General features: G+C 39.3%; 1 protein-coding gene across 17 annotated transcripts in view; it reads left to right on the forward strand.

Moving 5' to 3' along the window:
- Positions 1-24,419, forward strand: part of ICA1 (islet cell autoantigen 1) — a 152,021-nt gene that overhangs the window by 102,043 nt on the left and 25,559 nt on the right. For all 17 annotated transcript variants that reach the window (XM_086695344.1, XM_086695351.1, XM_086695452.1 and 14 more), the window contains 4 exons: positions 7,772-7,897; positions 8,903-9,001; positions 21,404-21,501; positions 23,516-23,568. In XM_086695344.1, the coding sequence (XP_086551470.1) occupies positions 7,772-7,897; positions 8,903-9,001; positions 21,404-21,501; positions 23,516-23,568 (376 nt within the window). The remainder of the gene's footprint in view (positions 1-7,771; positions 7,898-8,902; positions 9,002-21,403; positions 21,502-23,515; positions 23,569-24,419) is intronic.

Raw genomic sequence — 24,419 nt, forward strand, 5'->3', positions numbered from 1 at the left:
TTGAATAAATTGAGAAATATGAAGAACTTGGAATAACCAAAACAAAAAGAAAAAATCATAGAATTTATACTAACTGAAAGTCTCATTATAAAACTATAGTAATCAACACAGTGTGGTACTGGTACAAGGATAGACACATAGATAAAAATAATACAATGGAAAATTCAGAAATGGATCCACACATATAATGGCTTATTGATTTTTGCCAAAACGTGCAGGCAAAATCATGGACAATTGGATAATTTTTCAACAAATGGTGCTGGAACAACTGGATAGCCACCTCTGGGGAAAACAAAGAATCAACACCCCTACCTCACACCATCTCTGGATATTAACTTCATAAGGGGCACTTGGGTGGCTCAGTCAGTTGAGTGGCCAACTCTTGATTTCAGCTCAGGTCATGATCTCATGGTTCATGGGTTCAAGCCCTTTATCGGGCTCCACACTAACAGCATGGAGCCTCTCTGCCCTTCCCCCACCTTCTCTCTCTCTCTCAAAATAAATGAAAAAAAATTTAAACCAAGAAAGAAATTAACTTGAAATTGATTACATATCTAAATGTAATAGCTAAAAATATATAATTTCCAGAAGAAAAAGCACAGGAAAAGTATCTTTGTGATGCTGGGTTAGGGAATGATTTGGTAAGACACAAAAAACAGAAACTGTTAAAAACAACAACAACCACCTGGTAAATTAGATATAATTAAAATTAAAACCCTTTTCTCTTCAAATAGCACTATTAAGCAAATGAAAGCGTTATTGTGAGGATCATTTTGTAATGTATAAAAATATTGGATCAGTGTGAAATATACATGAATAGGATATGGTATATCCACTATATTTCAATAAAAACAAAATTTTTTAAAAACCTGAGAAGACAAAAAAAAAGAAAATGAAAAGCAAGTTAAACATTTGAAGAAAATGTTTTCAAGCTTAGGTCTGATAATGGATTTATATTTACAGCATATGAGGAACTCATAACTCAGATAAACCTAATTTTTTAAAATAGGCAAAAGATTTGAATAGAATAAGCACATTATGAAAGATATGTGATTGGCAAATAAGAAATTAAAAGAATTTCAACATCTTTAGTCATTAGAGAAATGCAAATTAAAATCATAATGACTATAACTACACATCCATTAGAATGGCTAGAACTTAAAAGATTGAAAATACCAAGTGTTAATGAGGATATGGAGCAAATCGAACTTGGATTCATTGTTGGCTGGAATGCAAAATGATACAGTTATTTTGGAAAACAGTTTGGCAATTTTTTATAAAATTAAACACATAGTTACTAAAAGAGTCAGGCTTCCTACTCCTAGATATTTGCCCAAGAGAAATGAAAAACATGTCCATACACAGACTTGTGCTCAAATGTTTATAACACTTTTATTCAAAATAGCCAAACCCAAATGATATAGAAATTACATCATATCCATATAATTAAATACTACTCAGAAATAAGAAAGAACACATTGCTAATATATGCAACAACATTGATCTCAAAGGAATTATGTTGAGTGAAAGAATCCAGCCACAAAAAGACTAGACTACATTGTATTATTCCACTGATATGAAATTCTAGTTCCAAGTGCAAATATCTTTTAAAAAGGGTTCTGATTCATACAGTTTGAATCAGATGCCTTTTCCTGAATCAGCCAACCATAATGCCTTATGATTGACTCAACTTGGGTTAAGATGGCCATCCCCAGGCCAGTCAGTGGGAGTGGAAAGACGCCCCATAAAAGGATATACTCATTTAAACCACATGATTAAAGAGAAGGAAGATACTTCAAAATGGGTTGAGGATTTTATTGAGCAAAGACCAAAAAATAGATGGCTCCTGGGTCTGCAGTTGGCTGCCCACACACATGCATGGTGCACACAGTCACTTACACATACATCCATGCATAATACAATGTCAGAATTGCTCCTGCCACCAGTGGATAAATATATGATGCAACCAATGATACAGTCAAGTGATTCAGGAAGGTGTTTGATTATCTGCCCCTCAAGAGGTCTTGGTTCATTGACCAGAAAAAAATATCTTCTTTTAATGAAGCTAAATATGTGTCTTTTGTTCTCCAGTGACTTCATATGGGCTAGACTTTTCTTGTGGCATCTTACTAAAAGCCAAAAGAAATAATTGGCATATTCTCTGATCTGGACATTTTCCCCTGGATGTAAGATTACTACCTCAGAGGAAAATAGGATGAACAAATCAGTTTAATGAGGGCGGGGTGTTGAGAGCTGGTTGGGAAAGAAACCAAGAATTTTGATGTGGTGTGAGGTGTCCATGAGAAGCTGATGTGAGTAGAAACATCTGGTGGAAAGACAAGTTAGACAATGATACTGGTTTTGGGGTGGTTAGATACATAGGAGTCATCCTCCATACCCCAACATCTAATACTTCACTAGGTCCTGTATGTTTTACCTCCTAAATATCTCTGGAGTCAGAGCATTTTTTTCCCATATCAGTATTCCCACCCAAGTCTAAAGCTGCTGTCATCTCCCCCCTTGACTCTAAATCCATTCTCATCTACTCTTCCCTTCCTCCAGTGCATCCCCACATTATAACTGATGGACTTTTCAAACTGAAAATAAAATTCTATCTCTCCCATGCGTAAAGACCTCTAATGTTTTTACATAGCTTCTAGGATAAAAATTAAAATCCTAAGCATATGCCTCCAAGGCCTCTGCTCTGGGATGTGCCCCAACCAACCTCTTGTGCCTCATCTCATTACCACCCCTCTACTTGCGTTAGCAACCCAGCTACACTGCCCTTCTGCACCTGCCTTATTGCCCCCCACCCCCACCCCAGGGCCTTTGCACATGCTTCTCTCTCTGCTGGAGTATTCTTTTCTTGCACGGTTAATCGTGTTCAGTCATTCTGAATAGAATTTGAGCACCACTTTCTTGGAGAATATTCTCTTGGTCAGTTTCCTTGGTAAATCATTCTTGTGGATCAGTGTGGCTTTCTTTCTGAGCACCTCATTCACTTTGATGTTATGCCCTCACTGATGTGAAAATGCCCACTGGACTGTCAGCTCCATGAGGGCAGAGATCCCTGTGTTTTACTCACTGCTACCAGCATATAGAAGATACTGAGTGAATATTTGCTGAATGAGTGAATGCATGGATGGTGGCAGGCAGGGCCCTTTCCTGGAAGAAAATGTAAAAGAGTAAGATTATAGTTTTACTCTATTTGTTTTTAAAGGAAAGAAAACACTTAGAAAAAATTTAAAAACCGCTCTCAAATTATTTGGTCATGGAGTAATATTAAGACCTTTCCCACTGGATGGGGAAGTTGGATTGAAATAAGAGGATGAATAGCTTTGGCTTCACCATATGTAGTTCAAGTTGGGGCTAAGAGGTAGAATTTCAGGTTAGGAGAAATAAGTACAGAGAAGTGCCCTGTAGTTTTGGCACTCCAAGACATTGCCCCTTTCTCTGGTAAATTGAATCTCTGCAGCCTGGGGAGGGCAGGACTCACACTGAAGGGAGTTTAATATGCATGATCATTTCCTAGAGCTTAGACAATAAGAGGAGAAAGGTGGGGCAATAGCAATAAAGTTAAGAAATAAACAAAGGGTACATTTATATGACTGAAGATATATTTTTTTAAAAACCTTGAAAACCACCCGAGCTCCTCAAGATGTTTATGTAATTGAATATAATTTATCTGGGATTGAAAGGAATAATAATCAAAACATTTTTCACTTAAGTGCATCTGGAGGCATATGAAATTAGACTCTTGATAGTGGCCTCTGCTTGGAGTGTGTCCTCACTGCTTTGTCCTCAGGCAGCAGCAGACTGGGAATGTGTTTTAGAGAGTAGGCATGGAGCACAAAATATTAAATGAACTTTACCATATTCAGAATGCCCAACAGGGTAACATCCTCCTTGTTTGGCAGGGAAAGGACTCAACATTTGGAAACTCAGCAGTGCATTAAGTATTTTAATAATCATTGTTGACACACAAAGCATATGGCCTTTCAGAACTCACTGGGTCAAGTGCTGAAGTCTTCTTCTAGGTTTCTAAAATTACTTTACAAAATTTAAACAAAATAAATTAGGGAACATTTCAGAGCATATTAATTCATGAGCTTTGTGTTATAAGCAGCTGAAGTTTTCTCTTAGGTTAAAAAAAAATCTACATGAAGGAAAAAGCAAAATCCACAGCCTCACAAAAAAATAATTTGAATTTCATTAGAAGATGTAGAACCTCTCCATTAGCAGGCCAGTCTTGTGGATACCTTGTATTTACTGTTTACCCCTGTGTATGCTTTAAGACCAACGTCAGATATCTCCCCCTATCTCAGAAGCCTTTATTGTCTGCCTGCTTATCATTTATGTCAGTTATCTGTGGCCACAATAATGCAGTGAAATAAGCAATGCTATCATTCAGTGTCTTAAGACAATAAGCTTTTCTTATTGTTCACAAATCTGTGGATTAGGGCAGTTCTGGTCTCTGCTAATCTCACTCCTGAGTCTGTGGTTAGCTGTGGGGTAGCTTCTGCTGATGATGGCTGACCTCCTTCTCCTGTCTGCAGGTTAGCTGGCCAAAGGCTTATCTGCTGGGACAACTGGACTGTCCTCCTGTGTCTCTTGCATGCACAAGGCTCTCACATCCCTCCAGCTGGCTAGCCTAGGCATGTTCTCAGGTTGGCCTGGGTATATTCTCAAGGCCATCTCAGAGAAGCAAAAAGGTGGAAACATGCCAGCACTTTTTTTTCCAAGCTTCCAGTTTCATCACATTTGTTAACATCTCACTGGGCAAAGCAAGTCACGTGCCAAGCCCCAAGTCAGAGTGGGAGCAGCCCACTATGACTTTGTTGTTAAAGGGCAAAGGGTGGGGATACCGGGAGACCAGTATTGGGGGCTTCTTTTTTTCTTTTTTTTTTTTTTAAAGTTTATTTATTTTGAGAGAGAGAGGCAGGGGTGGGGGGGCAGAGAGAGAGGGAGATAGAATTTCAAGCAGGTTCTGCACTGTCAGTGTAAAGTACGATGTGGGGCTCAAAACTCATGAGATTATGACCAGAGCTGAAGCCAAGAATTGAACACTTAACTGAGCCACCAAGGCACCCCCCAATATGGCTTTTTGACATCAACCTGCTCTCCTGCTCCCCACCACCCTCAGCATTAATCATTCCCTTATCTGTACTACCTCTGTGTTGTACTCTTCTTCTACCTTTGACTTTTCCCATTGTATTATTTTTTTTAAATTTTTTTAATGTTTATTTATTTTTGAGACAGAGTGAGACACAGCATGAATGGGGGAGGGTCAGAGAGAGAGGGAGACACAGAATATGAAGCAGGCTCCAGGCTCTGAGCTGTCAGCACAGAGCCTGGCGCGGGGCTTGAACTCATGGACAGTGAGATCATGACCTGAGCCGAAGTCGGACGCTTAACTGACTGAGCCCCCCAAGCGCCCCCCCCATTGTATTATAATATAATTGTTAATTTGTCTTCTCTAAAAAAACTAGAGGGTCCTTACGCCTAAGTGCATTCATTTGTAAGTATTTATTCACTCATTGCCATGAATCTTCCTCCTTTACAGATGCCCCAGTGCCTAGCACTGGTCCTGACACATAATGGGTACTCACCAAATATGTGTGGAATGAATGCAGATGTGAAAGCTCATACCCATATTAATCTCCTTCCCTGTCAGAAGAAAAGGGTGAAGACAGATGCCTCCCAGGATCCCAGTTGAGGAGGGCTTGCCTGCCAGAGCAGCTGGTGAACCAGTGGGGGGGCTTGCAGTGAGCACTTCAGCTACTGTGAAACATCTTTCTCTTCATACTTTCTCATACCTTCCCTGTAGAACTTGGGTGTTCCTTTTGCAGTCTCCTTATTCCTCTCAAAGGAAGGCAGGAAATCACTACTTTGAACTAATTCTAACTTTATTTTATAGTCAGTGCTCCCAAGTACCTTTGCCTAGAGTTTCTCCACTCTACAGTGGGGAATGATTGAGCTCCAGGATTTGTTTAAGCTCATGGTGTGGTCACTTTGAGAGGAGCTAGCTGGCTTCTTCTATTCTCTGGTTTTCCAGCCCTATAGTCCAAAAATACAGAGGAATTCTTAGGGAAAGTTTTATACAGCTATATAGAACAGAAGACCCTATTCACATAGGGTATTAATTCTGTCAATATGTTGTTAAATGTATTGCCTCATTGTTTTCCAATTCCATATAATCTACAGGGAAAACTAGGGTTTTTCCTAGAGTCAAATTTTGAGCTTCTTGATTTTCCAGTGACTAGTGTAAGTTGCTTGAGAGGCAGAATAGCATGGCTTTGGAGTCAGGCAGGCTAATCTAGAATGGCAGCCTTGCTCATTAGTTACTTCCCCAGATGAATCCTCTTAATCCTTAGCAGTCAGAAAGGGTAATAACAGAGGCTAAGAGAGAATAGCTGGCATGTGGTGAGTGAATTGTGTTAATTGTGAATTGTAGCTATTGTTAAATTGCCTCAATGGTCAAATTGTTACAAATGGTAACAATTGTATTGATTGTTGCTATTGTTATATAATGCCCTATAATCTTATAAACTATGATTATAAGTAGAATTATCAGTGGTAAAAATTAATGTTTTATATCAAATAATCTTTATGGTTATTTTTGTTAAAAAATAAAATCATTTCTAAAATAACAACCTTAAAGGTTATACTTTAAAATAATAACTTAAGTACTTTACCTTTTAAATAGCCTAGAAAATTTCTTCATTCAGTCACCAAATATGTATTGGGCACCTGCTTTGGGCCAGGTCACCAGGTACCAATCATGTAATGGTGATCAAGTTAGACATCATCCTTGCTTCCTGGTATCCTGTGATGGAAGAACTATCACTAATGAGTCAGCTTTACTCCCATAATGCAGTTACCTATCTGGTGTCTACAACTGCATGAATTACCTGAGATAAAGTGATATTTGGCAAGCTTTCCCTGGTTAAAATATAACCTTCCTCCTTCAGGTTGGAGGAAGGAGAAATTTTGACCTCACCATTTGTAAAGTAGCTGTATTATTTTTAAAACCTTCTATTTTATTATCAAATTATGTGTAGAATAAACATTCCAAATCTTTCCCTGACCTTATTCCCATTTTGAAATACCATATGGCTCAGGGACAGAGGGAAAATTGCTTACATACATAACTCAGTAATAAAAACTTGAAAGTTTATCATTTTTTTAGATTATGTTACAATCCCCTTATGTGATATCCTAGGTTGGATCTTGGAACAAAAAAAAAAAAAAAAAAAAAAGGACATTGATGGAAAAGCTAGTTAGATCTGAATAACATCTATTGTTTAGTACGATCGTGTCCATGTTGATTTCTTATTTTTAACAAATGTACTGTGTTATGTAAGATGTTAACATTAGGGAAGGTGAGTGAAAAATATTTGGGGAAGTGAGCTTCAAAGACCTATAGGAAAATGGTAATGTGGCAAAGGTTGTCCCCTTACCCCACTGCATGTTTCCAGACGTCTCTCCACCACAGTCACTTTGTGAATGCTTTGACAGGAGAGGAGTTTAAATTTTGACTGAGAAAAATATAACTAGGATGGTAAATCTGCTGTAAAATCATCATATGCAGTGCTGTTGTCGAGATCCTTTGCAGGTAAAGAACGGATGCTGTAGGATCTTCTCGCCTGCTTGGAACTTCCAAAGGTGTTTTCTTACGTGAAAGAGATAAGCCCACTCTTGGCTTTCCTCACTGGCAAAGTTTAACTACTTAAGAGTCTGAGTGGCTCAAAGGTTCCCTTTTACTTTCTAGGTACAAACACAAGTACGCCTTGCCAAAAAAAGCTTTGACAAATTGAAGATGGATGTGTGTCAAAAAGTGGATCTTCTTGGAGCAAGCAGATGCAATCTGTTGTCTCATATGCTAGCAACATACCAGGTAATGAAGTGATGTTAGTTACAATGAACCAAGAATGCTATGAGGCTTGGGGGACAGAAAAATGGTGTCTGAGCTAAAAGTATGCTTCGGGCATTATGAAGTTCTAAATGTCTTGCTCATAATTTACTTTCCACACCTGTCCCTTCTAGTGGACTACAGTGTCATCAAAATAAATATTAGCGGTTTCCTGTACATACACCATTTCCCACTTCCCTGATTTTACGTAGATGGTTCCTACCGCCTGAGTGCCTTTCCGCCCATTTGTACCTTTCCATATTCCACTGTGTGTAATGTACCTCCTCTTACGTCACTCCGTGCTGTTGCCTAGAGTTCTCCTGGCACGGTCACTGACTCATCAGGTTGTCGTAATGTAATGGACTTATTTTTGTCTCCTTCTAGCTTCTGAGTTCCTTCAGCATAGTACTTGTATCCAACAACAGTGGTATTAGACACCAGCTGAGTGTGGGAGGCCAAACTCTAGGTGTTGTAGGGAATATAAAAATTAATAAGATCAAATTCCCTGTCCTCAAGGAACTTGAAGTTTCAAAAGGAAATCAAAGATAGTACGTATAGTGTGACGATATTTTTTGTACTTCAAGGAGAGAACAGGAAGTGCTAAGTGAAATAAGTTCAACAAGATCCAGTGAGGGTTTGAAGAGGGACAAATTGAATCAGTGGAAGGATCACAAAAGTAGATTGTTAACAATTAGCCCTGGGTTTTGGAGGATAGATCACATGGGACAAGTACAGAGAATGGAGAGGCTAATGTCCCAAATAGTGGAGCACCATTAGTCATGGCAGCAGTATTTGGGGGTACTGGGAACCATTTAGTTTGGCTGAAATACAAGATTTAAAGAGGGGCATAATGGAAACAAGGCTGCAGAGATGAGTTGGAATCATATTTTGGAGGGTCTTGAAAGCCAGAGATGGGCACACTTCTCTGGGGCCTCTGTGGCTAAAACTGCGCATTCAGAACGTTAATAGCTGTACTGTCTTTCCTTACAGACCACTCTGCTTCATTTTTGGGAGAAAACTTCTCACACTATGGCAGCCATCCATGAGAGCTTCAAAGGTTACCAACCATATGAATTCACTACGTTAAAGGTATGAAAGCTAAGAGAGGCTGTTAGAAAAACTTAGCAAAAGTAATGTTTACATCACAGACAGTGTCTGACCATTGGCAGCAATCATCATTATTCCAACAGACTCCCAATGTCCAAGAGATAACTGTGCCCCGTAGTATAGTCCTTTACTGCATCAATAAGTCACAACAGTACAAAAACACAGCTTGAACCTTGGGGTACATGTTACTGGGAGATGAATTGTGGGGACTGCTTTAAATGACTTGTTTGGTGCTGTTAAAGGAAAGATTGTACAGGTCTAGTATACTCCATTACTTTTTAATTTTTCAAAGATGTTCCCTTGCAAAGTATTTTTCTTTCCTCTCTTATTTCTGACACATGTCATTTTATTCTGTGAGTACCATTCAGTAAAGAATTAAATTTTCCCATAAGACTTACAGGAATATTTTCCATTCAAAAAAGCAACATTAAACTCAGTGATTTCTCAACTCAAAAGGGATATATGAAAAATGTCTGATTCTCAGTATTACAGCTGAGTGTGGGATCATTTTGGTTGATGAGAGAGAATTCATGTCAAGAAGGAAGTGATTTGGGTTCCAAAAGGATTTTAAGAAGGAGAAAACACCAGATTCTTTGTTGCCAGGTCATATCTTTGAAAGGAAAAGACCAGGAAAGAACTAGTTAAAGTTCACCTTGAAATTACCTTCCTGTTAATTTTTCAGGCAATTTGTAAATGACTTATCATCTTGCTTAAGAAAACATTAAAAAGCTTTTTTTTTTTTTTTTGCCTTAAAATACCTTTGATTCTGAAATGTTTATAATGTCACTGCATCTACAAAAGTATTAAGACAGAAAGCTTTAAGACCATGGCCCTTTAAATGAAGGTTCCCAAGAGGAACCCAAGACAGTCCACTCACCTTGAGAGGCACCTGGCCTGACTCCAGACAGGACACCTGGCCAATGAAGTTTCTTCACAATACTCCTGTCAGCTGGGTTCATTTATTGGTACTTGGTGACATGCTGCATGGTAACCAGATTCAGAATGTGCCCATTTTTATTCTGTCAGGTGGACTCTAAGCCCTTGAGGAGAGGGACATTTCATTCCTCCCATAACCTCCTTTGTCTAGCTAAATGTTCTGCGTCCAATGAACCCGAAGCCTTTCTTAGCACATTGGCGATGTTACCATTGCTGCATTCCTGCCCCACCATTTACTACCACGTTCAGCACCTTAGAAAGCCGCTGTCCTGACTGAGCCAGATCGATTAAAATTATTACAACTCACACTCTTCACATTTCTTATAGAGGCCTGAACAGAATCCTACAGTTTCTTCTTTAGTAAGGCAGAGAGACTTTCAGGCTTTAGGGTATGTATGTGCATCAGATTTTATTTCATAATAAGTTTGTCTTTGTAAGACAGTTGTGCACAAATCAGCTAGGTGGAAGATGGAATGATGCCTATCCCAAATGCGATTTAAAAGAAGTTCAGGTTTGAGTTAATTGCATATAAAGTACAATATGAAACTGATGCCACAAACATGGAGGATTCCTTTCTGGCCTCCTGTGCTGAGGAGAAGATGACTCTTTAATTGTTGCCGTGATATTTATCCTGCAGAGAGGATCAAGCTGATTATGTTAGAGGATTTCTGGGCAGGGAATTTAGCGGAAGTTTGATGGTGGTGGTTCAGGACATAATTACAAATATTTTGGGCACATGACTATCCATTGCCTTTTACATCCCTAGAGTCATCCTTAAATTATGGTTTAAGTAGCAGTTTATGGTTTAATTAGAATATAAACTCAGTAGAAATAATGTATCTGTTAAGGTATAATATAATTATAGTAATATTAAGAATGTTAAATGTCCAGCAATCAACCAAATAAACTAGGCTCTTACTACTTTTCTAGAATGCTATTCATCTAGGCTTTTCAGAGATGCTATATTAGAATCCCAAGCTAGTTGCTAATTATTTTATTTATATGGACTCAAACCTATGTAATAGTATCCTGTTATCACACAGCTCATTATTGCATACACAGAGGCATGTTACCTATCATATTGTATGTCACAGAACATGAAAATGAAAACCGCTAATAGCGTATGTGTTACCATCAAGCATGAAGATATTACATGACTTACCAACCCTCTTGCACTCATATATATTTTTAAAAACATGCCTTGTATTTAAAAGATTTGAGGGGGGGGGCACCTGGGTGGCTCAGTAAGTTGAGTATCTGACTCTTGATTTAGGCTCAGGTCATGATCCCAGGGTCCTGGGATTGACCTCAGCACTCAGTGTGCAGCCTGCTTAGGTTCTCTCTCTTCTCCTCTGCCCTTCTCCTCTGCCTGTGCTTGCTCTCTCTCTCTCTCTCTCTCTCTCAAATAAAAAAAATAGATTCTTTCTTTCTCTCCCTCTATCTCTACCCCTCCCGTTCATGCTGTCTCTCTCTCTCTCTCTCAAAAAAATAAAAATTATAAAAAATTACTAAAAAGGGTGGACACTTGGTGGCTCAGTTGGTTAAGCATCTGACTCTTGATTTTGGCTTAGGTCATGATCTGACAGTTCCTAAGTTCAAGCCCTGTGTTGGGCTCTGCCGGTGCAGAGCCTGCTTGGGATTCTTTCTCTCTCTCCTTCTCATTCTCCCTGTCCCTCCCCTGCTTGTCATGCACTCTCTTTCTCTCTTCCTCAAAATAAATAAACATTAAAAAAATTATAAAAATAAATAGCTAAATGAATAAATAAATAATTTTGATTTGATTAAGTCATTTTCAATGTATGTAATTTTCTTCTGAATGACACTATATTGATAATGGATTATTTTGGAATTTAAATAAATATTTTCATGTTTTATTTGTTCTCTGGATTTACCTAAGCAAATAGCCCCTGAAATGCCTTTTGGGACTCTGGCTGGAAGGAAAACATTGTCTTTGGAGAGGTTTGCCAAGCTCTGTTAATGAAAAGCAACCCATTTGTTTTCTTTGCTGCAGGGTGTATTCTGAGTGTTGGTAATTGTGCCACTGCAGCTGTATTTCCTGACTGTTAGTTTTATGCTTGATGAAGGATGATAATTAATGTGTTAAACACTCGATGCATCCTGTTTGGAGGGAAGAGTCTTTTGCTGCAGAATTACAGGGATATAACTCATGCCCCAGAAGTTTATTTCTAATGAAGCTTTCTCTAGAAAATATGTATATTTCTTTCCCAATATAATTTTATTATAAAACTGAATTGAATCTCCACCTCATATCCCAGTAACTATTTTGACATTTTGTGAATATTGTGTGGTAATGTTTTATGTGTCAACTATTGCTTTTTTATTCAGGCCTGATACGGTTCTATTAATTCTACTTTTATTGACATAATCCTTCATCATTCATTTTATGATTAATGGATTTTTGCAACATTTTAACTTTATGGAGGATTTAGCATTGAAATTTAATGTTACAAAAAATTTTTTTATGTTACAAATTTTTTTAATCTAATTGCAACAAGGTTCAAATTTAAAGTGGAGAGAACATCTTTTAAGTGGTTTCCAGTAAAAGAAGCAATGCACTAATCTTGTATTTTTAAACAATACATACTTACTGTTTCATTAAAATGCTACTACACATAGGTATTTTGTATAGGTTATTAATATGTTAATTTTTTTAGAGAGAGAAAGTGTGTGTATTGGGGAAGGGCGGAGGGAAAGAGAGAATCTCAAGCAGGCTCCATACCCAGCTCCAAGCCTGACACGGGGCTCTATCTCAGGAACCAAGAGATCATGACCTGAGTCAAAATCGAGAGTCTAAAGCGTAACCAACTGAGCCACCCAGGTGCCCCTAATATGTTAATTGTATACTGATTCCAAATCATCTGAGAATGTCTTTCACATGGTAGAAATTATCAAGTCGTGGAGATAGGAATGGAATATTTCTAGCCACATCTCAAAAGCACTGTCACTTTTTTAGAGAAAGTAATTTAGACTATGAGTTTAAAGCATTTTTTTAAGGTAAATGAAATGCTCTCTATCGGAAAACAGTGACCAGTCTTAAATTACCACCCCTCAGAAATGGTCATGTTTACTTTATTCTTCCAGGATGTCCTTTACTTACACATTGCCGCATAGATCTTCAGAGAAAGCAAAACAAAAACAAAACAAAAGCAAAAAACAAAAACAAACAAAACCCCTCAGGAGTCACGTGGCTTTTTCCTGGAAACTCTAAAACTCAGTGGTCTCTTCTTCCCTCACTATCATGTGGGTTGAGTCAGATGTTTTTACAGAGAAGTGAGCACTGGAGACCCTTTGAAGTAGACACACCATTGGGAGCTGGTTGAGGGGAAGGCATGACCTTCTGCATTTGTATTTTAAAAGAGATCAGAGTGCCTATATTTAATGAAAATGGCCAGCACTAAACATATTCCTATCATGTCCCCCATTCTAGTGCTTTTGGCAGGAAAGCCAGATTTTTTACTCTGGATGCATGATTATGTAAGATCACAGGCCCTGTGCCAGCCAGACCTGACTTTAACTTGGGCTCTGTCACTTTCTGGCTGTTTTGGGGTGCTGCTGGTGGGCGGTGAGGGTGGCAGCCATGGTGGGGGTAACGGGGATGGATTTATCGAGAATTCTCTCATGGATCCAGAAGACAGCCATTGGCAGTATCGATACACAGGGGTTTGTTGAGCTTGCCAGGCTCTATAGCCTAGCTTAAGTTCCTTTCTTACTGTTTGCACCCTAGATGATTAGTTTTGCAGTGAGTTTCGAAGGCGAGGCTGTGAAGGGCCGTGGGATAGGTCTCACAGACCTCACCCAAGATAACCCTCCCTGACTCCCACAGATGGCTCTGGCAGTTCCATTCCCAAACCTGTGCTTCAGGCCTGCAGGCCCTGGTCTGGGCTTATAGAACTCCCAAAGGGATACAAGAGGGCAGGGCAGGCCTACAAGCAAGGAAGGCAGGGAGGTTTCCCACCGTGCAACAAGGCTAATTCTGAAAAAATGCAATTTGGCTTTGCAACTGGCTTTTGCCCTGTGCCAGGATTTTAAGGAAACCCGAATTTGAAAACCTAACTCTGGGCATGTTCAAAAATAACCATTGAAACAGATGTGCCAATGTTCCCTCTTTTCTCTCCTGGGGTCTAGGACTTAGCACTGTTATATGGAACATCATTCTGGAGACTAAAATGTTTTTAGCTTTCACAATTCAAAAAACATCCTTCTCTAAATTTTGTTTTTCTCAAATTCGTATGCCTAACAGCCTTCTTCCACCCACCTCCACATTTCTCAGTTAATCACTTGAACATTTACCGACAAGCCACACGGCTCTGTAGTTACTTGCTTTGAAAATAAAGCCATAATAGTTTTTATGAAAATTGGGTAAATATCTCTGCAATGCTATTTTAGTTGCCAGTCCCAACATGGCAATTATTCATGGCGAGCATCCAGAATATCCTTGTAGACTTTCAAGTTTTCTCTCGGTGTCATTACTTTACACAGCCTTTAGCAGAGTGATTTTTTTCCCCCAAGCTGCTCCAGGCCAGATCATTGCAAAACTGAGAAGCATCCAAGTCCATGGGAGAAGAGGGGTTAGGGGGCTGACCATGGCACCACTGAAGTTTGAGGTGGACAAACTGACAGGTGGCTGATCATCAGTTCATCCATCCCTTGTGATGACTGGCGTTTGTTCCTCCAGGCAGCTGGTAGCTCAGGCTCTCCTCATAACAGGTTCCTCTCCATCCCCTGCTTCGTCTCATTCCATTACTTTTCTTCGAGGGGAAAGGAAAAATATTATCATTGTGTGGGCAGTTACTTAATGCCAGGAACTCTGCTAAACGTGAGGTGAAGTAGCATCTCAGAGAATTTGTCAATGCTATGCGTGACTCTAATGTGCCGAGGTTGGGTATCATAATTAATAATACAGTTAAGTTCGGCACTGACATATAGAAAGGGCATATATTTTAGTTAATCCTCAGAATAACCTTGAGTAGTTGGGTCTACTTGTTTTTTTCCCCGTGTTTCAAATGAGGAAACTGAAGTTCAGAAAGGTCCAGTCATCTGCCCAAGGCTACATGCTCCATATGCAGTAGCTGTGGAAACAGGGATGCTCATGCTTTTCCCACTCTGCTGTAAGTCATTTCTTCCAGGTGGTACTTCGGGCCCTGAGGCAGGAGGGCAAGAGAAAGCACAAGTGCCACCTTTAAAAACTATAGTTGTAAACTTTTTGTTAAAAGTAACACTTTGAGGGGTGCCTGGGTGGCTCAGTCTGTTAAGAGTCTGTCTTCAGCTCAGGTCTCCATCTCACAGCTCATGAGTTCAAGCCCTCCATTGGGCTCTGTGCCAACAGCTCAGAGCCTGGAGCCTGCTTGGGATTCTGTGTCTCCCTCTCTGCCCCTCCCCAACTCGTGCTCTGTCTCTCAAAAATAAATAAACATTAAAAAATTTTTTTTAAAGTAGCCCTTTGAAATGTTTGCACATAGGTGAAAAACATCATTTATATCAGTCAATCCCTCAGATACCTAGGAATTTAGGACACTTGCTTTAGAGTTTGGAAGGAAGTGTTCTTGATCTATTTGGTGCGACATATGAAGGAGTTCAGCAAATGTTCTTGACTTGGCTATTTGGTACCATTTCTTGACTAGTTGTAGAATTTTGAAGACCTGGATTCAAATATTGTTCCTACCTGTTAATGGTTGAATGGTCTTAAGTATGAGTCTCCATTTCCGTATCAGGAAACCGGAATACAGTGTGTTTATCTGGGGTTTGTGAGATGTGTAAAACATGGACTGCAATACCTAACATAAGATGAACCTTTAAGACATCTACTTCCTTTCAAACCTTTAAAAACTGTTGATAAGAGGGGCACCTGGGTGGCTTAGTTGGTTGAGTTTCCGACTCTTGATTTTGGCTCAGGTAATGATCCCAGGATCATGGGATCAGGCCTCACGCGGAGCTCTGCACTGAGTGTGGAGCCTGCTTAGGAGTCTTTCTCTCTCTCTTTTCCTCAGCCCTTCTTCCCCACTCTCTTTAGAGAGAGGGAGAGAGAGAGACTCTCTTTAAAAAAAAGTTTAAAGAACAAGTTTATATATCTTATTTATGATTATGTTTGTTTTTCTCTAACTTTACTTTTTATTCTACACTACAATTCAAGAGTACCTTCTGATCCTAGATTAATAGTGCTCCTTACATAGTATCTTTATAGATTTATAACTGCATGAGTGGGGGGCCACATGTGCTAAAATCCATGAATTGTATGGCTGTACACATCATCATGCCTCTGCTTTTTATTCCTCATGTGGTACCAATTATATAAACACAAACATACACACAACCGAGTTCACCATCTTTTAACCATGCCTCCCTATTTTCAGCACTTTTATTTCCTTTTATAGACAATTATTTGGCACCTTCATATGCATACAGTATAATTAATGGGAAGTAGCCTAAGAAAATTAAATGTCATAATTAAAGATTAGAGAAAATGTTACTCAGTTGTCAAGGCTAAACTTAAACTTAGGTCATTATATTAGGGTTGGCTGCTAGCCTTTTGTCTGTGAAATTTGTTTTGCTGAGTAGTTTTGCTTTCATTCAGATGAATGTTGCTGTTGCTTTTATTTTCCTAATACAGGAAGTAGTAACTCCCATTATTATATTAAGCTGTTTCCTTTCTAAGACACTTTTGCAAGCTCGGTCTGCGCATTTCCTCTGTCACGCTGATCTTATATATTGTGTGTGTGTGCTTCCTGAAACCATTTAAGCATTGATGGAAACTATTAGCATGTCAGTGCAGCCTTTTAAACAGAGAAAGGTTACTAGTATAAAAACATTTTTTCTTCTGTACGAAACCTTTCAGTCTTGTATGATGCTGTTTTGCTGCTAATACAAAGTGATCTTCATGAACAATTTTAATGAAGAACCTAGTGGGTTTGGGGTTTAGAAACAGAATGCTTTGACGTTTCATTTCTGGACATGGATTTGAATGTGGCTTCCATCAGCCGCTGATTCAAAATAGTTCCATCTGATGGCTGCCTTGTCTCTACAGTCAGCCAAGGCCTCTTGGCTGAGCAGGTGTTCATGTCACACAGAAAATGCTGTCACCTCTGACTTTTACAGATGCTACAAGGTTAAGTGTTTTCAGCTGAGTTGCAGACTTTAAAATACCATAAAGAATCCCCTCCACCCCAGCCCCCACTTGGACCTTTTCATCAGACTTTGGTGAAAGCATTGGTTCTCCAAGTAGAATATCCTATATCTGACAGTCACACCCAGGAACTAATGTTGAGAGAGGAAGGGGACGTGATTTGTCCTCCATGTTGTTTCAGAGTTCCTCTGAGTTTCTTGATTGTCTTCATTGTTTACCATCTTTGTAAGAAACAAGTTCCATACCTGTTGTGGTTTTTTTTCCTTGCTGTATAGAGGAGTGTTTAGCTCAGTTTAATCTAAAACTCTCTTGCTTCAAAAGATGCCCCTTGAAGACGTCCTAAAATTGACTGTGGTGATGGTTGCACAACTCTTTGTCTATACTGAAAACCATTGAAGTATACACTCTAGGTGGGTAAATTCTATGGTACATGAATTATATCTCAATAAAGCTGATAGATTCCCCACACAAGATTCCCCTTAGCTCAAAATGCTAATATTTAATAAATAAACCCAGGTGCTTGGTATTAATTTTGCTTGTGGTTTCATAAACCTTTTTCTAATTATTCCCCTGAGGCTTTATTTAAGAGCTCTAATTTTTTCAGTTTAACCTTATGTACATGAATTTATCAAACAACAAGTACATATTTAGCACCTCTCTTGAGTGGCAACAGCCAAATCCTTATAGGGACAATGGTAATAGCAGGAAGAGATGAGCAATTGTAACAGGAATTAATAATAAAGTAGCAATTGGAACTGTAGCCATTCTGTTGGTGAAGCACAATAGTGACTTAACTGTGATTGTGGTGACGGGGAGCCAACAATTGAGTCCCTGCTAATGGCCCAACAGGGAAGGGGTTGAAAAGAAGGAAGGAGTGGTTTACATTACAAAGGGATTGTCTTAGAACTGCCCAAGTGTGGTTATGAGGAGAGGTCGGTCTAGAGACAGAAAGGATGATAACCATGGAGCTGTCAAGGGCATCTCAGGGGCTTAGGCAAGCGCTGTGGCAGCTAGACGCAGCTGGCTGAGAGCAGACAAGTCCTGGCCCTGCCTAGTGCTGATTGAGAAAAAGGAAATGCAATGAGAAGATAATTGAGCAAACCAGGAGGCCTGGACAAGCCTCACAGAATTGAAAAGTGCATTTTGGGGCCATCACAAGCTTAGCTGAAAATACTCCTGGCTTCATGTTGACCAGGATTGGATACTCTTTGGGGAATAAAACTGCTGGAAGGGTGTGTGTGTGTGTGTGTGTGTGTGTGTGTGTGTGTGTGTGTGTGAATAAAATGCTGTGATTGGCAGATCTATTGAAAAGAGTAAGTCTTTGGCATCTGTTGAACTCCTCCTTGTGGTTGTACATTTCTGAAATATACACACACATGCACACATGTGCCTAGCTTTTAGCTTTTACCAGATGCTTTGGGGTATGTGATTAAAAAAAGAAGACCTACACTATAGTCCATATTCCAATTACCTCATATGTTCCAATAATGTCCCTTATAGCATTTCCCCCTCCAACTGATAATCATGGATTCCATTTAGTTGTCATACATTGGAGAAACATAGAGGGCAAAAGAATATGATGAAATTAATGGGGCATAGTGTTAAATATTGATGAATGTGGGTAAAGGAATGTTCTCCCTGTGTGACCCCTGCTGACCTCTTTATCTTGATCTCATAAGACCTGTCCTCTTGCCCACTACATTACAATCCCAGTGGATTCTTTTTGTTCCTCCAACCAGCCAAGCTATTACTACCTTAGGCCTTTGCATTCAAGCCTCTCCTTCTTGAGTTATGCAAGGATGGCTCCTTCATGTCATTTGACTCTCAGCTAAAATGTCACTTCCACAAGAGAACATTCTTACTAACTGAGGTAGTGATCCAATCACTTTTTATCCCCCTTTTTAATTCCCTGCCTAGACTCATCACTAACTGATAATTCTGTCTGTCTTCTTCACCAGTGTATCCCCTGCACCCAAAACAGCACCTGGTCATGGTAAATACTCTGAAACTATTTGTTGACTGAGTATACTAATCTAAATGTCCAGAAATAGTCATTAAAAATGATGGTAATGCCTTAAGGATGTCCTTTATGCAAGAAGATGTTTCAGAACTCTAAGCGTAGGACATATATTCAATTAGAAAACCTTGGCCCTATGTTAGAAAAATGGTGAATGAATGTATATTTATATATAATTGAATATTGAATGTTTAGGATATATAAAATCTTTTTTATATTCTCTAATGAAGAATGTTTCTCATTATAAAATACCTACACATATTATATTGCTTAAGAATACATCTATATACATGATTCTGATTATAAAAGTAGTATGAGTTTGAAAAACCAGAAAGGAAATATATGAAAATATTAACTATTTTGGGGAGGAGAATGGAATTATGAGTAACTTATCTTTTTTTAATTCTCCAAGCATTCTACATGTGGTTCTATTATTTTTCTAACTTAAAAAATATTTTTTAAGAGAAAACATAATACAGAATAGATATAATCAAGTATGAATAAGACTATAAATGCACCTTGAAGATGGAAGGACTTTCTTGAATTTGACTTGCTTAGTGAATGAAGTTTTACAGAAAAGGCAGTAATTGATCTGGGCTTTGCAAAAACTTACAGGACTCTTGAGGGTAGACAAATAGGTAGAGATTTTTTTGGGTAAAGCAACAGAATGAACAAAGATAGGAAGGGAGCAATTAGTACATACGAGGCGATGAGAAAGACCTAGGTGAATGGAAAGCTCCCATTTGGGAGCCACTGGGAAGCAATGTGGGAGAGTAAGATAAAATCACATTTTAGAAGATCTTTAAAATCAGGCAGAGGGGCGCCTGGGTGGCGCAGTCGGTTAAGCGTCCGACTTCAGCCAGGTCACGATCTCGCGGTCCGTGAGTTCGAGCCCCGCGTCAGGCTCTGGGCTGATGGCTCAGAGCCTGGAGCCTGTTTCCGATTCTGTGTCTTCCTCTCTCTCTGCCCCTCCCCCGTTCATGCTCTGTCTCTCTCTGTCCCAAAAATAAATAAACGTTGAAAAAAAAAATTAAAAAAAAAAAATCAGGCAGAGAGGTTTAGACTAGAAGTGGAAACAAGTGGGGAACTACTGTGGGTACTTGAGAAAAACAGTAACCTGACTGCCTAGGTATTTTAGGGAAAATTTTCCATGTAGGGAGTGAGAGTGCTGGCAGTTAGGAGTGGAACACCCGTGTTCACCTGGCGCCCACAGCAGGCACCACCATCCATCACAGCTGGGCTTCACAGAGACTGCCTCCACACCATCTCCATCCAGCCTGCAGTCAGAGACCATGAATCCATCAGAGCTGGTGTAGGAAACATGCTTGCCGCCTTCTGTGTGTGGGTCACACTAGAGAAGAGAAAGGTGGGAAGGGGAAAAAGGAGGAGACAGGAAGCCCCAAAGGACAGGTTTTAAAAGTTCTAAGAATATAAGCAGGATAAGTAAGTATCTTGAGATGTTTCATGTGTATTTATAGGTTTGTGGTTTAATTAGGGCCACAAGTAGAGATCTTTTTGTATAACTCATTATTCAGTTGTTATGGGAGTGTTTTGCTTTTTCTGGTGTACAGTTTCTAGACACTGGATTTTTTTGAAAGTGTTTCCTTATACATTTAATGAGACTTGAGAACAATAACTCCAAGAAATAGTTTGCCATCAGAAGATCCCCACCCATCTTTTAATCTACAAAGATTTGGATGCACTTGCTCTGTCCACTTGTGGGAGTAAACTTGTTGGAATATGTTAAGCTGCTGATTTTTTTTCTTAAAAAAAGGTTTTGTTTTCTCTTATTTTTAAAAGCTGTTTTTAGATCACAAAATTGCAAACAAAATTAAAAATAAAATGAAATTTTCTCATCTTTGAGGGAGAAAAGCTTCTACTCTGTCAGTGTGTGGGCTGCTAGCAGAACAGAATGTTTATCTTTGCTGCATGTTAAAGATGGAAAATAAAGTTAGCAATAGCCAAAAGGCCTTCTTTTGAATAACTTATCGTGAAAGGGAAAGCATAAATCTAGTGGCGAAACAACTCTCCATTATAGGCTAGTATTTTGTGGATGGGTTTGAGAACATATAAAATTTCATGTCTGTCTACTGGGTAGGTTCAGGGTAACCCCCCAAACCTTGAATTCAAGGTTTGCTTTCTGGACCAGAGGTTGTTGAGTTTTTTATTGATCTTTCTCTCTCTCTCTCTCTCTCTCTCTCTCTCTCTCCCTCCCTCCCTCCCCCTCTCCCTCTCCCTCTCTCTCTCTCTCTCTCTCTCTTCTTTTTTCCTTTTCATTATCGTGTTCAAGAGCTTACAAGACCCTATGAAAAAGCTGATTGAGAAAGAAGAAAGGAAGAAGGTCACCCAGCAGGAAAGTTCAGAGGCCACGGTGGAGGAACCGAGTCAGTAAGTTATGGCTACTTCTCTTGGCAGAATCTTTCTTCCCACAGGCAAGGGCAGTACAGTCCTCGCTGGCCAAGTCTGCTGGGGGTCTCAAACACAGGGCAATTGCTTTACTTCCTCCTTTTTCTGAGTTGATGTATTAGAATGAAGGCCATACTTGTCCTGCACATATTCCCACTAGACCAGGACTCTTCCCAATAAGAGACTCACTTCTGGGGTCTTAGAAGGAGCACACTTGTGAGGATTTGACTGGGACAAGCAAAGGCACACATTTCCAGTGCTCTCTGGCTCTCTGGGGGCCTCAGCCTCAGCCTCAGCTTCCTGCTCTCTCAGGCTTCTGGACCCAATCTGGTCCTTTTGTTACCATCATTTACAAAATCCTGTCCCAGATAGGAAATCCCCTGGCTTTTCTCTCATAGAAGGAAATAACCTATGAAATTGTCTCATAAGACATCTAGTACTAAAGTGTTACCCTACAGAAGCACTGGGTTCTGACATTTTGTTTTCTAAGGTTCAGAACTTCTGCTTTTTTCCTCTGTGAAGCAGAGAGCAGCTTTGAGTGCAGGAAGTGAGTGCTGCATCTTCAGTTCTTGCCACTTTGCAAAGAAGACACCTCTGGTTATTTTACATACTGAGACAAACTTTTCCACTTACCTGGAGCATGATGTGTCCTAATCTCACTCAGCAAGGAGGTTTCAGTGTGAATCTGTGTCCTTTCCTATTCAGGTGCCAGAGCACGCAAGGACAGGGTTAATCCTAAACTGGCTGACCTAGGAAAGAGAAGTAGATTATCTTACCTCTATTTGTGATTCTTTTTCCACACACAAAAAATTTAGATGATAATTGTGTGATAAAACTCGCTCATGTTTTTACTGTGTTTCTAAATAAACTTTTAAGTATATATTTTTGTCACACAGAGGTATTTGCTGCCAATATTAGCCTTTTTAATTTTAAAGCAAAAACTAGAAAATTCCTATGGTATAGAGCAAAGACAACTTTTCACTGTAGAATATGATCTGAATCTAGTACAATTGACTATTGTAGGGAGCAGTTTAACCTATTCCTGGTAATAATAGTAATGCTAAATACCCTTTAGTGAATACCTACTATGTACGAATCACAATGTCAGGTGCTTAATTTATGTTATCTCTACCCATTCTCATGCCAAACCTTGGTGTTATCAATGCCGGCATTTCCCTGTTGTGTAAATGGTGGAAGCAAGGCTCAAAAGAAGTTAAGAGACTGCCCACAGCCTGTGGTGTAGTAAGAGGCAAGGCCTGGAATGTGTGCTGGTTACCTTTTTTTCACCATATATGTTACCACGATCAAAATGAAGCATTAGCCTTTACTCAGAAAGGAACTACCCACGATTCTCTTGATTAGTTTTTGTTAACTTCAGATTTCTCCATTATTTTAGTACTTCATTTTTAAAAGCCAAAAAGTATAATCCAGTAGCTATAATAGAGGTAAATGTGCTTTAAAGGGAGGTTCAGAAGCACCAGCTGAATCTCAAGTTGGTGATACATCTCAGCTGTGATCTTCCCCATGTACAGTAAGAGTTGAGTAGTGACAGTCTTCTGGAGAATGATCTTGCTTTCAGCCTTAGATAATTTAAGCTAACCTCCTGAGGTATCCTCTCCTGTAACACCAGGAGTCAGAAGAAACCGCTGGTTGGCCATAAATTTTTTAACTATTTTTTAAAAGCGATAAATGTGAAATATCTTAGCTGTACCTACCAACTACCCACCTAGATATTTACAGGACATATGACTTATGATGAAACCAGATTCAGCTATTCAGATGCTATGAACCAGCCTTAGGACAGGAAAAATCCAGCAAATTTATTTCTTCTTAAAAAAATGAATAGCATATAAGTGACTATACATTCACCTTTCATGTGCGCATGCACATATCTGTATGTTATAAGTGTAGTAATATTGTACAGAAAAACTGGCTGTATCATAAATATAAAATTTTCAGGACTAGATTGCTAAACTCTTTCTTTTTTAATTTTTAGGTTAATTTCATTAGAGGATGAAAACCAACGCAAGGAATCCTCTAGTTTTAAGAGTAAGTTTTGATTTTTATTTAGAATTGCTTCTGAAATAGTACTGCTCAGCAACCAGTTCATTTCCTTTTTTGGCAGACTCTTCCTTTCTTTTCCAATTGAGAAAATTGTATTTTAATTTGCTTTTTATCATTTCAGTTTTAAATTTTCAAATATCAGTGATGCCGACCATATAGCATTATTGAGAAAGGTTTTATATTGTGAACCAGAAAATAGCATCATTAGGCACTTCAGCAAAAGCCTGTCAGAGGAGCATCCAAAATTGAGAATTAGCAGCTATTTCTCTGACAACAGATGATAACATTTCTGCTTTGCCATTACTCATTCTAACTGCCATTTGGGCTGTAAAGATAGTTTTAATAAGATTACATGATCAGATTGGGTGAGTTGGTTTTCATTGTGTTGTGGGGTGGGTTGGTCTTGGTTGGGAACAGATGAGGAGAGCTCAGACATGGTTTTTCCAGGTGATTCCTGGGTCTATTCTGTCATGAGTAACCCCAGCTCCCTCGGGTATACCGACCCTCAGATAGTTGGAAAAGTGATCAGAGCGTTGGTAGATGATGCAGTGTGCTGCAAAAGGTTTGTCAGCTATTCCTGTCTCCTGCCATTACTGCCAGTTTTCACTGGTTCTTCTCATAAAGGAGTGGAGGGTCCAGTAAAATGTGATGGGACTAAGGTGATATAACGCTGAGCTTTTCACTGGTACTAGAATCCTCTGAGATGCAGGGGAAAGCTTTACAGGTGATATGGAGAGAACTGAACTTACCCTAACCCTGTGTTCAGCCTGGCCCTCTTGGGGGGCATATCCACCTCTGCTCACTCCACCCTTCGTTCTGGCAGCCCTTCCGGGAGA

This window comes from Puma concolor, chromosome A2 (assembly GCF_028749965.1).
Source record: "Puma concolor isolate L17-30 chromosome A2, mPumCon1.1.hap2, whole genome shotgun sequence".
Classification (NCBI taxonomy): domain Eukaryota; kingdom Metazoa; phylum Chordata; class Mammalia; order Carnivora; family Felidae; genus Puma; species Puma concolor.